This window comes from Antechinus flavipes, chromosome 5 (genome assembly GCF_016432865.1).
Source record: "Antechinus flavipes isolate AdamAnt ecotype Samford, QLD, Australia chromosome 5, AdamAnt_v2, whole genome shotgun sequence".
In the NCBI taxonomy this organism is placed as follows: domain Eukaryota; kingdom Metazoa; phylum Chordata; class Mammalia; order Dasyuromorphia; family Dasyuridae; genus Antechinus; species Antechinus flavipes.
The window spans coordinates 292,425,322-292,438,416 of NC_067402.1; the positions used below are offsets into that span (position 1 = coordinate 292,425,322).

General features: G+C 61.3%; 1 protein-coding gene across 4 annotated transcripts in view; it reads left to right on the forward strand.

The window, feature by feature from the left end:
• The window catches only part of SBF1 (SET binding factor 1), a 35,717-nt gene that overhangs the window by 11,081 nt on the left and 11,541 nt on the right, over window positions 1-13,095 (forward strand). For 2 of the 4 annotated variants that reach the window (XM_051962594.1, XM_051962595.1), the window contains exons 4-29: window positions 69-206; window positions 299-409; window positions 688-711; window positions 943-1,048; window positions 1,149-1,281; window positions 1,371-1,479; window positions 1,836-1,949; window positions 2,056-2,133; window positions 2,209-2,322; window positions 2,395-2,523; window positions 2,601-2,699; window positions 2,782-2,989; window positions 3,071-3,183; window positions 3,272-3,421; window positions 3,498-3,566; window positions 3,767-3,931; window positions 4,095-4,402; window positions 4,484-4,656; window positions 4,739-4,812; window positions 5,045-5,240; window positions 5,335-5,453; window positions 6,486-6,664; window positions 6,775-6,914; window positions 7,008-7,215; window positions 12,421-12,617; window positions 12,769-12,909. In XM_051962594.1, coding sequence (XP_051818554.1) covers window positions 69-206; window positions 299-409; window positions 688-711; window positions 943-1,048; window positions 1,149-1,281; window positions 1,371-1,479; window positions 1,836-1,949; window positions 2,056-2,133; window positions 2,209-2,322; window positions 2,395-2,523; window positions 2,601-2,699; window positions 2,782-2,989; window positions 3,071-3,183; window positions 3,272-3,421; window positions 3,498-3,566; window positions 3,767-3,931; window positions 4,095-4,402; window positions 4,484-4,656; window positions 4,739-4,812; window positions 5,045-5,240; window positions 5,335-5,453; window positions 6,486-6,664; window positions 6,775-6,914; window positions 7,008-7,215; window positions 12,421-12,617; window positions 12,769-12,909 — 3,595 coding nt within the window. The remainder of the gene's footprint in view (window positions 1-68; window positions 207-298; window positions 410-687; window positions 712-942; window positions 1,049-1,148; window positions 1,282-1,370; window positions 1,480-1,835; window positions 1,950-2,055; window positions 2,134-2,208; window positions 2,323-2,394; window positions 2,524-2,600; window positions 2,700-2,781; window positions 2,990-3,070; window positions 3,184-3,271; window positions 3,422-3,497; window positions 3,567-3,766; window positions 3,932-4,094; window positions 4,403-4,483; window positions 4,657-4,738; window positions 4,813-5,044; window positions 5,241-5,334; window positions 5,454-6,485; window positions 6,665-6,774; window positions 6,915-7,007; window positions 7,216-12,420; window positions 12,618-12,768; window positions 12,910-13,095) is intronic. The other 2 variants (XM_051962596.1, XM_051962597.1) reach the window with 1 other exon arrangement.

The window sequence follows — 13,095 nt, forward strand, 5'->3', positions numbered from 1 at the left end:
ACGGATTTGGCAGCGGGCGGGGGGCGTGGAGAGAAAGGCGTAAGTGGGGCCTCCCTTCCCGCCCCCAGGCACCAGCATGCAGTGGAGAGGAAGAGGAGGAGGCCGGAGAGAGACCTTCCCCGTCAGCCCTGGTGCCCCCCACCCAGCTGTTCGCCCCCAAGACCCTGGTGCTGGTGTCCCGGCTGGACCACGCCGAGGTGTTCCGGGTGAGGAGGGGGCCGTGCCGGCCGGGCCCGGGCTCCGCGGGGCTGAGGTTCCCGCTCCCTGACCGTGACTCCCGGCCCCTTGTTTTCTGCAGAACAGCCTCGGTCTCATCTACACGATCCACGTGGAGGGGCTGAGCGTGTCCCTGGAGAACGTCATCGGCAACCTGCTCACCTGCACCATCCCGATCACCGGGGGCTCCCAGGTGGGCCCGGCCTCCGGGAGCGTCGGGGAGAGCCTGCCCCGGCTTCTCCCCGGCCGCAGCTCCCGCCCGCCCGCCGGCTCTGTCTCTGTCCCCTTCGCTTCCAGGCCTGTCTGTGCCTCGCTCTGGCACTGTGTGTCTGTCCTCTCCGTTCCTGCCTGTCTGCCCGTCCTCTCAGTTTCTGGGCACCTCTGTCTGCCCTCCCATTGGGTGGCTCCGCCCTTGCCCCCTTCTCTGATCGGTCGTGTGTCTAACTGTGTCTCTCTGTCTGTCCTGCGCAGCCGGACTCTGTGGAGGAAGGAGCGGTATGGACTCTCCCCCGTCCCGGGGCCCGTCCTTGTCCCCGCCCCGAGGCAGCCGCAGGGGGGAGGTTCCAGTCCCTCTCCAGGCTGGGCCTTTGGGGGCCACAGGGCGTGTCCGGCAGGTGGCGCCCCGGCCATCGGCCCTGCGGAGAGAACCTCCCGGGGGGAGGGGACAGAGGTGACCGGGGCTCCGGGGGCTCGGGGCACTGAGCCCAGACCTCTTCTCCTCCCCAGAGGACCATCTCTTTGGGGGCCGGCGACCGCCAGGTAATCCAGACGCCCCTCACCGACTCACTGCCCGTCAGCTGCTGTAGCGTGGCCCTGCTCTTCCGGCAGCTGGGTGAGGCCCCGGCTCGGTGGGTCGGGCGAAGGGCCCGGGGTCTGACGGGGGGGCGCCCGCCGGGGCCTGCGGCCCCCCTGAGCCCAGCCTCTGCTCGCAGGGATCACCAACGTCCTGGCCTTGTTCTGCGCCGCCCTCACGGAGCACAAGATCCTGTTCCTGTCCCGCAGTTACCAGCGGCTCACCGATGCTTGCCGGGGCCTGCTCGCCCTGCTCTTCCCCCTCAGATACAGGTACCGGGCCCTCGGCCTCCTCGTATCCACGCCCCCCCACCCGCTTGCCCAGCTCCAGGAGCTCTTCTGACGCCCCCCAACTGTTGCAGCTTTACCTACGTGCCCATCCTGCCCGCGCAGCTCCTGGAGGTCCTCAGCACCCCCACGCCTTTCATCATCGGCGTCAACTCCCTGTTCCAGGCAGAGACCCAGGAGCTGGTGAGGAGAGCGAGAGAATCGGGGCCTCCCGGCCTGTCCCCCCCAAACCCCCCATCCTTCTTAGGTATCCCTCCTCTCATCCTTCTCCACCCAGTGCACAGAGCGCCGGCTCTGGCCCCAGATGGGGACGGTGGCCCTGCCTCGGTCTCCTCATCTGTAAAACGGGAGTCCCACTAGCAGCAGCCTCCCAGGAGGTCATCCCGGCGTCTGGCCCACAGTAGGGGCGGTCGGTGCTCTCTGGTCGTCGTGCCCCAGCCTTCTGTCCCTTCCCCGGGCCCGCTGACCTCCCCCGTGGCAGCGCGCCCTGGGCCGCGGCCGCCTCTCTGAGCCCCCTCGCTGCTCCTTCCCGCTCGCAGCTCGACGTGATCATCGCCGACCTGGACGGGGGGACGGTGACCGTCCCAGAGTGTGTGCACATCCCTCCTCTCCCCGAGCCCCTGCACAGTCAGACCCACAGTGCCCTCTGCATGGTGAGCGGGGTGCCGGAGGCGGCGGGAGGGGTCCCGGGCACGGTTTGGGGGGAGGTCCCTTGCTCTGGGCTGCCCGTCCGAGGGCCCGGCCCTTGTCTGTCCGCAGGTCCTGGACCCCGAGCTGGAGCTCGCCGACCTGGCCTTTCCTCCCCCCAGCACCTCCACGTCTTCCTTAAAAATGCAGGTACTTGGGGGGGAGGGGCGCCGGGGGGGCCCCGCGCAGGCCCCCCCGCAGGCACTCAGGCCCGGCTCCCTGCAGGACAAGGAGCTCCGGGCCGTGTTCCTGCGTCTCTTCGCTCAGCTGCTCCAGGGCTATCGCTGGTGCCTGCACATCGTGCGCATCCATCCCGAGCCCGTGATCCGCTTCCACAAGGTGAGCCCCGTGCCCCTCCCCCAGAGCCCCCGAGCCGCGGGCCCGGCCTGACCCTCCGTGTCCGTCCCGCAGGCCGCGTTCCTGGGCCAGCGGGGCCTGGTGGAGGACGATTTCCTGCTGAAGGTGCTGGAGGGCATGGCCTTCGCCGGCTTCGTGTCGGAGCGGGGGGTTCCCTACCGGACCACCGACCTGTTCGATGAGGTACGGCCGCTCCGGGGGGGGGGGGGGGCGTCCCCGTGCCGGGGCCCCTTCTTCCCCGCTCTTCTCCTTTTCCTCAGCTGGTGGCTAACGAGGTGAAGAGGATGCGGGCCGACGAGAACCAGCCGCACCGCGTCCTGCGCCACGTGAAGGAGCTCGCGGAGCAGCTGTACAAGAACGTAAGGGCCCGGGGAGGGGGGCGGGGCTGGCCCCAGGCTGTCGGGGCTGCGAGGCTGACCCTCGCCCCCGTGCCCCCGCCAGGAGAACCCGTACCCCGCCGTGACAATGCACAAGGTTCAGAAGCCGGGGGAGAGCAGCCACCTGCGGCGGGCGCCGCCGCGCCCCTTCCCACGCCTGGATGAGAGCACCGTACAGTGGATCATCGACCAGGCCACTGCCAAGCTGCAGGGGGCGCCCCCTGCCGTGCGGGCCGAGAAGAAGGCCACCGTGCCCTCGGGGCCCCCCATGGGTGAGCCCCCGGGCCAGGGTCTGGGGGGGGCGGGGGGCTGGGCCGGGCAGGCGGGTGCTCCTGACGTCGCTGCTTCCCCAGCTGCCATCGTGGAGCGCAATGGGGCGGTCCACGCCAACAGTGCCCGGCGGCTCGAAGTCGTCCGAAACTGCATCTCTTACGTCTTTGAGGGGAAGATGTTGGAGGCCAAGAAGGTGAGGGGCGAGGAGGCGTGCGGGGGAGGGGCCGGGCAGGGGCGGGGGCGGGCCCGAGGGGGACCTCACCGCCCGCTGTGCCCGCCAGCTGCTGCCCGCCGTGCTCCGGGCTCTAAAGGGCCGGGCCGCCCGCCGCTGCCTCACGCGGGAGCTCCATCTGCACGTCCAGCAGAACCGCGCCGTCCTGGACCACCAGCAGTTCGACTTCGTGGTGCGCATGATGAACTGCTGCCTGCAGGTGAGGGGCGGGGCCTGTGGGAGGGCTGGCGGCCCCCCGCTCCGGCCTCGCGTGACCGCCGCCCTGTGCTCCCCAGGACTGCACGGCACTGGACGAGCACGGCATCGCCGCGGCCCTGCTGCCCCTGGTCACCGCCTTCTGTCGGGTGAGTCCCGGGCCCCGGCCCCCTTCCCCTCCCTCAGTGCCCAAGGGGAGCGGCCTTCCGTGGGCCCGGCGGTCGGTTCTGAGGAGGCCCAGGCCCTGCTTTCCCGCGGGGATCCTGGGCACGATCCCGGAGGTCTGGGCCCGGCGCCATGGTGTGCGAGGCTTCTCCGCGCTGATCTCGGCCGGGCCTGGTCTCTCTAGAAACTGAGCCCGGGGGTGACCCAGTTTGCGTACAGCTGCGTGCAAGAGCACGTGGTGTGGAGCACGCCACAGTTCTGGGAGGCCATGTTCTACGGGGATGTGCAGACTCACATCCGCGCCCTCTACCTGGAGCCTGCCGAGGAGGACGACGGCCCCTCTGCCAAGGTGTGGGCCGGGGCCCCGGGCGTGCCCGTGTGTGCCCGTGTGTGCGGGGGGGAGGGGGCGGGGCCCTCTGGCTCCCGGGGAGGTCCCTGTGCAGACCCCGGGGGCGGGGGCCAGAGATGCTCTCCGGGGGGCTCCCGCCTGAGGGTCCCTGTTGCTGCGGCAGGGGGAGGCGGGCCCCACGGAGCCCGGCGCCCCGGGCAAGGAGGAAGAGGAGGAGGAGGAGGAGGAGGAGGAGAGGTCGGCCCTGGACGTGGCCTCGGAGCAGCGGCGCCTGTGGCCCACCCTGAGCCGGGACAAGCAGCAGGAGCTGGTGCAGAAGGAGGAGAGCACGGTGTTCAGCCAGGCCATCCACTACGCCAACCGCATGAGCTACCTCCTGCTCCCTCTGGACAGCAGCAAGAGCCGCCTGCTGCGCGAGCGCGCCGGCCTCGGGGACCTGGAGAGCGTCAGCAACAGCCTGGTCACCAACAGGTGGGCGTGTGGGCGCGGGCGGAGCCGGGGCTGGGGCGGGCAGGAGGGGACCACCATGCCCACCCCCTCCTCCGGGCACAGCATGGCGGGCAGCGTGGCCGAGAGTTACGACACGGAGAGCGGCTTCGAGGACGCCGAGACCTCGGACGTGGCGGGAACCGTGGTGCGCTTTATCAACCGCTTCGTGGACAAGGTATGCACCGAGAGCGGCGTCACCAGCGATCACCTCAAGGGGCTGCACGTCATGGTGCCAGGTAGGGCGTGGCCGGCGCTGGGGGGCGGGCAGGAGGGCAGCCCCCCCCTCCGCGGCCCTAAGAGGGGACCTCCCTCCTCCAGACATCGTCCAGATGCACATCGAGACCCTGGAGGCCGTGCACCGGGAGAGCAAGAGGCTGCCTCCGATCCAGAAGGTGAGGGCCGGCCATGGGCCGGGCACGGGGTGGGGAGGCCCAGGGAGGAGGCCCGGGCACGGGGGGGGGGGGGGGGGAGGCCCAGGCACGGGGGCGGGGGGGGAGAGGCCCGGGCTCGGGGAGGGAGGCCCGGGTACGGGGGGGGGGGGGGGGGGGAGGCCCGGGCACAGGGAGGAGGCCCGGCCCCGGTGCCGGGCTTTCCCCTGAGCCGCCCCTGCCTCTCGATCCCCAGCCCAAGCTGCTGCGGCCCAGCCTGCTTCCGGGAGAGGAGTGTGTGCTGGACGGCCTCCGAGTCTACCTTCTGCCCGACGGCCGGGAGGAGGGCTCCGGGGGCAGCGTCGGGGGGCCGGCCCTCCTGCCTGCCGAGGGCGCTGTCTTTCTCACCACCTACCGCGTCATCTTCACCGGGATGCCCACGGATCCCCTGGGTGAGCATCGGCCCCGGGCCGGGGCTCTCCCACCCTTTCTCTCCCTGACCCTCCCCTGCGACCCTTGTGACTGTGTATCCCCCCCGCCCCCCAGTGGGGGAACAGGTTGTCGTCCGGTCCTTCCCAGTGGCCTCGCTCACCAAGGAGAAGCGGATCAACATCCAGGACCAGTACCTGCAGGACGGGCTGCAGCTTCGCTCGTGTACATTCCAGGTCCGGGCCTCGGAGCCCCGCGGGGGGAGGCGCAGCCGTGCGCAGGGGGCTGCACTCAGCCAGAGGGCCCCTGTCCCAGAAAGGCCCGGGGCCTCCCCTGCCCCCTGTTCCATGGGACCGGCTGCTTTCTTTTTGGCCCCACTACGCTCTGCCCTCGCCCACATGGAGCCGCCTAGCCCTGCCCCCCCTCCCCCAACTGCTGTTGGGAGACGTATGAGGTGCCTGGAGCCGCTATGACATGGGTGCGGGGTCGGGGGCCCGGAAGGGCTTGGTGCGGAAGGTAGTGCTTGGAGGAAGGAGAGACCAGAAACCTGGGGGCACGAGGCTCCCGAGACCAGAGGTGGGGGGTCTGAAGGACGGCCCATAAACCCGGGAAGGGAGGCGGCCTATGGGAAAGCCTCGCTGGACATCCACTTGGTCTTTAAGCACGAACGGGTGGCGATAGGAAGCCACTGGGGTTTCTTGAGCAGGGGGGCAGCGCGGACCAGTGTGGGTTGGGCAGCTTAGTGCATCCTGGGACACTGAACCAAGATGGCGCCGGGGCAGTCATGGAGAGGAGGGGATAGTGACAGATGAGGCCCAGGGGATGAGGGCAGGGGATAGAAAAGGCGGAACTCGTGTGGGGGCATTATCTGGAGTTCCCAATAAAAGGAAAGGAGAGCAGCCCCCCCCCCTCCGACCATGCAGCCCCTCAGGGTACCCCCTGGGTCTGCACTCCCTCCTCCGGCGGAGGCCTTGCGTGGCTGTCGGAGCCTTTTCCGGGCCTCCATCTTGTATTGGAGTTTTCTTGGTTCTGCTTCCTCGGTTCCGCTGCTCGTGTTTGCCTTAACCAAAGTGATCTGCAAAGCCCCGGAGCATCCCTCCGGTTGGCGGGTCTGGGCAAAGGGAAGGACGTTTGTGGTCAGGGGGTGGGAAGGCCCTGGAGGTCCGTAATGGCCGAGGGTTAGGGCCCTGCTTGTGGCCACGACTTCTGTCGGGGTCCTTCGGACCGTGCCCCTGACCTCTGACTCCAAGGGTGTCCTCCCGCCGCAGCTGCTGAAGATGGCGTTCGACGAGGAGGTGGGCTCGGAGAGCGCCGAAGTCTTCCGGAAGCACCTGCACAAGCTGCGCTACCCGCCAGACATCAAGGGGACGTTCGCCTTCACTGCCGGCTCCATCTACACGGCCGGCCGGCAGCCTCGCACGGCCAAGGAGAAGAGCCCCTCCCTGAGGTACCGGCCCCCCCGTCTTGGGCTCAGGGCAGGCTGGTCTGTGGGTCTGTGTCCATCTGTCCCCCCGCCCTTGACACCTGACGCCCGCCTGCTTCTCCTCCTCCACGTAGGACCCTGTCACGAAACCTAGTGAAGAATGCCAAGAAGACAATTGGCCGCCAATACGTTACTCGGAAAAAGTACAATCCCCCCAGCTGGGAGCAGCGGGGTCATCCTGTGCCCCCCGAGGATCAGGAGGATGAGATCTCAGGTCCCTGGGGCTGGAGGGCCGGGGGGCGAGGCCTGGTCCTCCCGTTTTGGCGCCTCGGTTCCCTCCTCGCTGACCCCGCTCTCTGCCCCGCAGTGTCCGAGGAGCTGGAGCCCAGCACCCTGACGCCGGCCTCGGCGCTGAAGCCCTCGGATAGGCTGACCATGAACAGCCTGGTGGAGCGGGCCTGTTGCCGAGACTACCAGCGCCTGGGTCTGGGCACCCTCAGCAGCAGCCTGAGCCGTGCCAAGTCGGAGCCCTTCAGGGTCACGCCCGTCAACCGGATGTACGCCATCTGCCGCAGGTGAGCTCTCGAACTCCGTGGGGGGAAGGGCAGAGGGGCCAAGGTGGGGGGGGGGGGGGAGGGCCAGGGTCACCCAGGGAGGACCCGACTCCTCCCCTCCGGGGCAATGCTGGGGAAAGTGTCACGGGTTGGGCCAAGAGGAGGCAGATGGGTAAGGGGCTCAAACGTGGCAGCGGTGGGATGGAGGACTGGGAAGAGATCCCTCAGTGGAGGTGAGACAGCTGGAAGAAACCAGTCAGGGAGCTGGCACTCAGGGCACTGGGAGAGAGACAGCATCGGCCTGAAGCTGGGTTTGGGAATCGTGGCGTGAGACCCCCCCTCCCCAGGACCGGGGAGTGGGTGGGGAGGAGGGCCAAGAGAGAAACAGCCCCAGGGGGTGAGCAGTCAGAGAGGGAGCCGGGGGCTGGTCGAGGCTCTGGAAAGGAAGCTTGGCACAGGACGGGGAGGCCTGCAGAAAGCCTGAGGACTGGGGAGGGGGGGGGGGCTGGTGAAGTTTGGGCTCGGAGATGGGAGGGGCCAGGAGCCAGCCCTTGGGGTGCTGATGAGGGAGTGAGAGCGGGGAGAAGGATGGAGCTGAGGGGGCGGCACACCCCCGAGAGGCAGGAGGACCAGGGGCCCACGTGGCCGCTCTGCACACGGGCCACAGACTAGGTGCTGCTCGTGTCCCTCAGGGACCGTGCGGAAGGGAGGTCGGTCGTCCTCCTCGTGGGCATCTAGGAGATGCTCAGAGGCAGGGCCCGCCCGCTGTAGCCAGGAGGAGCCACGGCAGCAGGGCGGATCCGAACATCTTAGCCCGGGCCAGGCTGGTCTCTGCCTCGGCAGAGTCTTCCTTGGCCGGAGTCTGGAGGTTGGGCTGTTTGGCGTGGCAGCAGCCCCTTTTGTGTGGGCAGCCGCAGATGGCTCCGAGGTCGGTCGTTGGGGTTTGCGTTTATTGTCCAGGGGGCTTGTGGTACCACAGTGGAGAGGGAGTAAGGCCTTTCTGGCTGCGTGATCTTTGACCTCTGTTTGCCGCAGTTTCTTCAGCCGTAAAATAGGCATCATAATAGCACTCCCAGAGTTAATATCCCCTAGGAATAATATAAAGCAGTTATCACAAAGTTCTTTTAAAAATTGTTAAGCGTATTTAATTTTTCCCCAATGACATATCAAGACCATTTTCAGCATTGGTTTTTACAAGATTTTGAATTCTGCACTTTTTCCTCCTTTCACCTCTTCTGAAGGTGGTAGGCATTTTGATATAGTTTCTACATCTGTTTTCACGTAAAACAGATTTCTGTATTAGTCTCAGTTGTGAAAGAAGAAACAGATCAAAAGGGAGGAAAAAAAACCAAAAAAGAATAAAGCGAGAAAAGAAAGCTTCCATCTGCATTCAGTCAGGGTCGCCTTTACTGTGTACAAGGTTTTCCTGGTTTTGCTCATTTCACTTTGCATCACTTTGTACGAGTCTTTCCAGGTTTTTCTGAAATCTTTGCTACAGACCTACCAGTGGTATTGCTAGATCAAAGAATATGTGGGCATAGTCCCAGTTGCTCTCTGGAGTAGTTGGATCACATTATAACTCCTCCACTTCTGTATTGGGAGTCTCCCATTTTCCCACGTCCTTTCCAGTATTTATCATTTCCTTTTTTTGGGATGACATTACTCCAACAGGTGTGAGGTGGTACCTGAAAGTTTTTAATTTTGTATTTCTCTAATTTGACTTTCTTCTCTATATATCTGAGAAATGAGGCCTTTACTGTAAAGATGACTTCCCAGCTTTCTGCTTTCCTTCTAATCTCGGCTGCATTGGTTTTGTTTGTGCAACATCTTTTTAATTTACTCAGAATGATCTATTTTACATTTTGTAATGCTCTTCATCACTTGTTTGGCCATGAACCTGTAACTCACTTAACTTCTCTTTCAAATTAAGCTAGGGGCAGTTGGGTGGTGCAGTGGATAGAGCACCAGCCCTGAACTCAGGAGGACCTAAATTCAAATCTGGCCTCAGAGCATTAACACTTCCTGGCTACGTGAGCAAGGAAGGGAGGAAGGAAGGAAGAAAGAAAGGAAGGGAGAGAAGGAGGAAGGAAGGAAGGAAGGAAGGAAGGAAGGAAGGAAGGAAGGAAGGAAGGAAGGAAGGAAGGAAAAATTTGGATGCTGTATCACCTGCTGTATTTATGTTTAGTATGTTGTCTGTGGTACTGTTTAGTTTCCGGCCGTATCTCTTTTAATTAGGTCTGGTTTTGCTGGTTTTGTCTGAGATTAGGATCGCTACCTCTGCTTATTTTAGTTCAGCTGAAACATAAAACAGTCTGCTCCAGCCCCTTACCTTTACTCTGTGTGTATCTCTCTGCTTCAAGTGTGTTTCTTGTAAACAGCATATTGACGGGTTTTTTGATCCACTCTGTTATCTGCTTCTGTTTGATGGGAGAGGTCACCCCATTCACAGTTCTAATTACTAACTGTGAATTTCCCTCCATCCTATTTTTCCTCCTGTTTGTCCTCTCTCTCCTTTCACCCTTTCCCTTCTTGACAAGTGTTTTCCTTCTGTTTTCCGCCTCCCTCAGTCTGTTCTCTCTTCTGTCAGTTCCCCTCCTACACCTCTTTACTTAATATTCTCCCCTCCTACTTTCCTATTAGGTAAGATGATTTCTGTATTCAAATTATACTGTATATTATTTCCTCTTTGAGCCAATACTGATGAGAGTGTGGTTCAAGCAATACTTTCATCACTCACCCTCCTTCATTCTAATCATTCTAATAATTCCTCCACTCTTACTAGGTCCATGACGCCTCTTCATGTGAAATAATTTGCCCCACTCTTCTTCTTTCCTTCTGCACCCAGTATACTTTTCTTTCTCATCCCTTAATTATTTTTATGTCATTTGTTCTCTCTGTTTTGTGTGTATATTCCTTCTAGAGTACAATTTTCAAGAAGTACAAGTATCATCTTCCCATGTAAGGATGTACAGTTCAGCTTCACCAAATCTCATGTTTTATTTTCCCTTTCCCCCTTTTAGGCTTCTCTTGAGTGTTGATATTGGAGATCAATTTGGGGGGGGAGTCACTTCTGGTCTTCTGCTTATGAAAACTTGAAATCCTTTTATTTCATGTCATTGAATGACCTTCCCCCCCCCCCCCCCTTAAAGTATTAGGTTTAATTTATCTGGGCAGCCGATTCTTGTCTTGACTCCTTCGTGTTCCATGGGTTCTGATTCTTTACCACTACAGCTGTTAAGTCCCGTGTAATTTTGATTGTGGCTCCCCAGTATATGAATTGTTTCTTTCTGACCACTAGTAGTTTTTCCTTGATCTGATAGTTCTGAAATTTGGGTATAATGTTCCTTGGAGTTTTTATTTGGGGCTCTCTTATCTGAGGTGACGAGTGGATTCTTTCAGTGCCTATTTTGCTGTCAGGTTCCAGGATATCAAGCAGTTTTCCTCGATAATTTCTCGAAAGATGCTGTCCAGGTCCTCCTTTTGACTCTGGCTCTCGGGTAGTTCGTGATTCTGATATTATCTCTCCTGGATCTGTTTTCTAGACTGGTTGTTTTTCTGGTGAGATATTTTACATTTTCTTTTATTTTTTTCATTCTTTTGAATTTGATTGATTCTTGATGTCTCATCGAGTCACTGGCTTCCATCTACCCAATTCTAACTTTTAAAAAGTTGTTTTCTTCAATTAGCTTTTGTACTTCCTTTTCTGTTTGGCTAGTTCTACTTTTTAAAGCTGTTGACTCATTTCATAATTATCTTGTATCACTTTCATTTTTTTCCTAGTTTTTTTTTTTTTTTTAATCTTTTTTATGTGATTTTTAAGCTCCTTTTGGAGCTCTTCCACAAGTTCTTTCTGGGATTGAAGCCACTTCCCATTTTTCTTTGGGACTTTGCCCACAGATGTTTTAACATTGTCATCTTTTGAGTTTGTGTCTCGACCTTCTCTGTCACTGTAATAACTTTCTATGGTCAGATTTTTTTTTTCCATTTTTTTAATCATCTTTTTTGGTCTTTTCCCTTTCTTTTAAATTTGAGCTCTGCTTTCTGGATGGAAGGGACCCTGTCTCAGGCTACTCGTGTCAGGCCGTGGCCCTGACTGTTTACCTGGTGTGGTCCCGACATTGCACAGCAGACTCTTGCCACCCTGAGAGGATGGGGTAGGGCTGACACCTTACCTGATGCTGAGCTCTAGCCCGTGCTGAGCCTGGTGGTCTAGCTGTGGTGACTCTTTGTTTGCCCAGGGCTCTGTTGAAGCCTTGGTGGTCCTTGAGCTGGACTTGGCTGCAGCTCGTGGGGCATCCGGGGGCCAGTGTCGCACTGGGGCTTGGGATCTCCCCCCGATTTGCTGAGGTGGGCTTGCTGCTGGTTTGCTGAGACACTTCCTCTCCTGGATTGTGTTCCCCTTTTAACCACATGAGAGACCCCAACTTTCACTCCATCTTTTTGCTGGCTCCTACCACAGAGGTTCTTAATAAAGACACCTTTCCTTCCTCATCCCTGTCTTCTTCCCGTGGCTTTTTGGGGTTGGCAGAAATGTCAAAGGTCCTGTTCAGACGGCTGAGTGACTTGAACTCCCAAAGGTGGGAGTCAGCAGGGCCAGGTCAGGGGCCAAAGGCTCAGGAGAAGAAGGGAAGGCTTCTTTAGTGTTCAACCTTCTAGGTCCCCTTCCGGGCTGGGGAGAAAAGGGTGAGGGTCCCAGATAAGGCCAGTGGCGGGGGAAATGGAGTGGATCAGGGCCCTGGCCATCACTGGGAAGCCAGGTGGCCAGCTTAGGACCAGAATGCCAAGGCAGTCATGGGGAAAAGACCTGGGGGGTTTGGTTGGCCACAGGCCGTCAGGCAGTCCCAGAAGCCCCGTGTATTCTGACTGCCTTGGAGCTTGGACAAGGGCAGCGATCGCCCTTCTGCCTTCTGGCCGCACCCCGTGAACTTGCTGACAACATCCAGGCTTGGAGTCCTCCTTCTAGATCAGGACACGGAGAAGAGAAGGGCCATCGGGAGGGGGGGAGGAGGAGAGCCGGCAACAGGGGAGCATTGGCGAGCCTGGAAGGGGCTGCAGGGGGGCTTGGCCCCAGGGGCAGAGCAAGGAGAAGTGGGGGAAGGTCGAGAGACAGGAAAGGAAAATGTGCTACAAATGCGTGGGAGCCCCCCGAAGGGAAGCCCCTGGAGGTCGGACCTCCGCGCTGAGCACAGGCGCAGCCCCGAGCCTCTGCCTCTTGTCGGCCTCCAGCTACCCCGGGCTGCTGATCGTGCCCCAGAGCATCCAGGACAACACCCTGCAGCGCATCTCCCGCTGTTACCGGCAGAACCGCTTCCCTGTCGTGTGCTGGAGAAGCAGCCGTTCCAAGGCGGTGCTGCTGCGCTCGGGCGGCCTGCACGGCAAAGGAGTGGTGGGGCTCTTCAAGGCTCAGAACGCCCCTTCCCCAGGTGACGCGGGGCCCTCCGCCCCTCCCGTGCCCCCGCCCCCATGGCTCCTCCCGGGGACCCCGAGCCAGCCCGCCCTGCCCAGAGTCCTGCCCGCCTGTGGGAGGACCTCGGGCCTTTCCTCAGACCCCCGTGCCCGCTCTCCCCCTCCCAGGCCAGTCGCAGGCGGATTCCAGCAGCCTGGAGCAGGAGAAGTACCTCCAGGCAGTGGTGAGCTCCATGCCCCGCCACGCCGACGCCGCTTCCGGGCGCAACACTCTGAGCGGCTTCTCGTCTGCGCACATGGCGAGTCACGGTGAGTGCCGCGGCACCCAGCAGCCCGGCCGGGGCTGAGGCCAGGAAGGAGGCCCGAGGGGTGGGGCCGGGCTCTCCCTCCGTCTGTACCCCAGCAGCGTGCCCGGTGCGCCACGGGCGCTCATCAGGGCGAGAGCGGGTCTGGGGGTCCTCTCTGCCTAGCGGTTGGCTCCCGTGGCATGAGGGG